General features: G+C 39.8%; 1 protein-coding gene across 5 annotated transcripts in view; it reads left to right on the top strand.

Moving 5' to 3' along the window:
- The window catches only part of LOC106871282 (leucine--tRNA ligase, mitochondrial), a 23,980-nt gene that overhangs the window by 9,758 nt on the left and 12,660 nt on the right, over nt 1–1,562 (top strand). For all 5 annotated transcript variants that reach the window (XM_014917649.2, XM_014917647.2, XM_014917645.2 and 2 more), the window contains exon 9: nt 360–473. In XM_014917649.2, the coding sequence (XP_014773135.1) occupies nt 360–473 (114 nt within the window). The remainder of the gene's footprint in view (nt 1–359; nt 474–1,562) is intronic.

Here is a 1,562-nt window from a genome sequence, read left to right as displayed (position 1 = left end):
TTTAAACCTTTTTTTTTGCTATATTTCTCTTGAAAAAAACTGTTATTATATTGATTGATTTTAAAAATAATCAAGAATTAAGTAAAATAACTTTGTCTTTATTAATCTGGGGTTTGGGGCAAAAATTAAATTGAAATTTTGATGGGAGATTTTAATTTAGATCCCTTAAAAATGGTGAGTTTGTATTGTAGAACCAAGAGTAGTTCCAAGGGTGGGTTGGTATGAAAATGGTTGAGACAAACATAATGGAAAGATCTGGAAGCTAAATCTTAGGATATTTCTGTTGAAGTACACAGCTTTTTTTTGTTTTTTTTTTTCAATTAATTTAAAAAATTTATCTTGTATATTTACATTCTCAGTCTCTGTGGGATGGTCTTGCAACTGTTGACCAAAATCTTTGGAGAGACATCATTAGTTTACAAAAGAATTGGATTGGTAAATGTAACGGCTGCCATTTCTACTTCACAATAATGGTAAGTGCTCAGAGAGGAATTATTCTTCTCTTAGTTTCAATGTTTTTATAGAATATGGTTGTTGTTGTTATTGTTGTTTTTATTACTGCTGTCATCATCATTATTACTGTTGTTGTTGTTGTTGCTGTGTTTGTTAGGTCTATGATCAAAGACATTCTAGCCATGATCACCCCATTTCACACTTATTCATTATGTCTTTCCATTTTGAATACAGTAGGATGTGAGTTGCAGCAGACTATGCTGCTATTTCTGGCAGATCAATCGACCACATAGAGGTACCTTCATTTGCTTAGCATGGAATATCTTGATAAGTGATCACCATGTCGCCCACATGTGGTTGTGATGTGTGTGCCTGGTGTACCCTTATCAGACGGGTAGTCATGATGGGTATAATGGGCTTCGGTATATTTTACCCCAGGGTCACTTTGATGGCATGCACTGCTCTCTCACCCAATAATCATAAGAAGAAGAAGAAACCTTTCTAGTAAAGGCACAAGGCCTAAATTTTGGGAGAGGGGCTTGTCAATGCCAGTGGCCCCAGTGTTCAACTGGTACTTATTTTATTGTCCCCAAAAGGATGGAAGATGAAGTCAGCCATGGTGGAATTTGAACTCACAACATAAAGAGTCAGAAGAAATGATGCTAAATGTTTTGTCTGGCGTACTAATGATTCTACCTGCTCATTGCCTTAATAGGATAATAATAATAGTAATAATCATCATCATCATCATCGTTTAACATCCGCTTTCCATGCTAGCATGGGTTGGACGATTTGACTGAGGACTGGTGAAACCGGATGGCAACACCAGGCTCCAGTCTGATTTGGCAGAGTTTCTACAGCTGGATGCCCTTCCTAACGCCAACCACTCAGAGAGTGTAGTGGGTGCTTTTACGTGTCACCCGCACGAAAACGGCCACGCTCGAAATGGTGTCTTTTATGTGCCACCCGCACAAGCCAGTCCAGGGGCACTGGCAACGATCTCGCTCGAAAATCCTACGGGAGCCAGTCAGGCGGTACTGGCAACGGCCACGCTCAAAATGGTGCATCTCATGTGCCACCCGCACAAGAACCAGTCCAGGGGCACTGGC

Source organism: Octopus bimaculoides, chromosome 20 (genome assembly GCF_001194135.2).
Source record: "Octopus bimaculoides isolate UCB-OBI-ISO-001 chromosome 20, ASM119413v2, whole genome shotgun sequence".
Lineage (NCBI taxonomy): Eukaryota > Metazoa > Mollusca > Cephalopoda > Octopoda > Octopodidae > Octopus > Octopus bimaculoides.
Note: the sequence above shows the minus strand (reverse complement) of the source record. Positions and strands in the feature narration are given on the sequence as shown.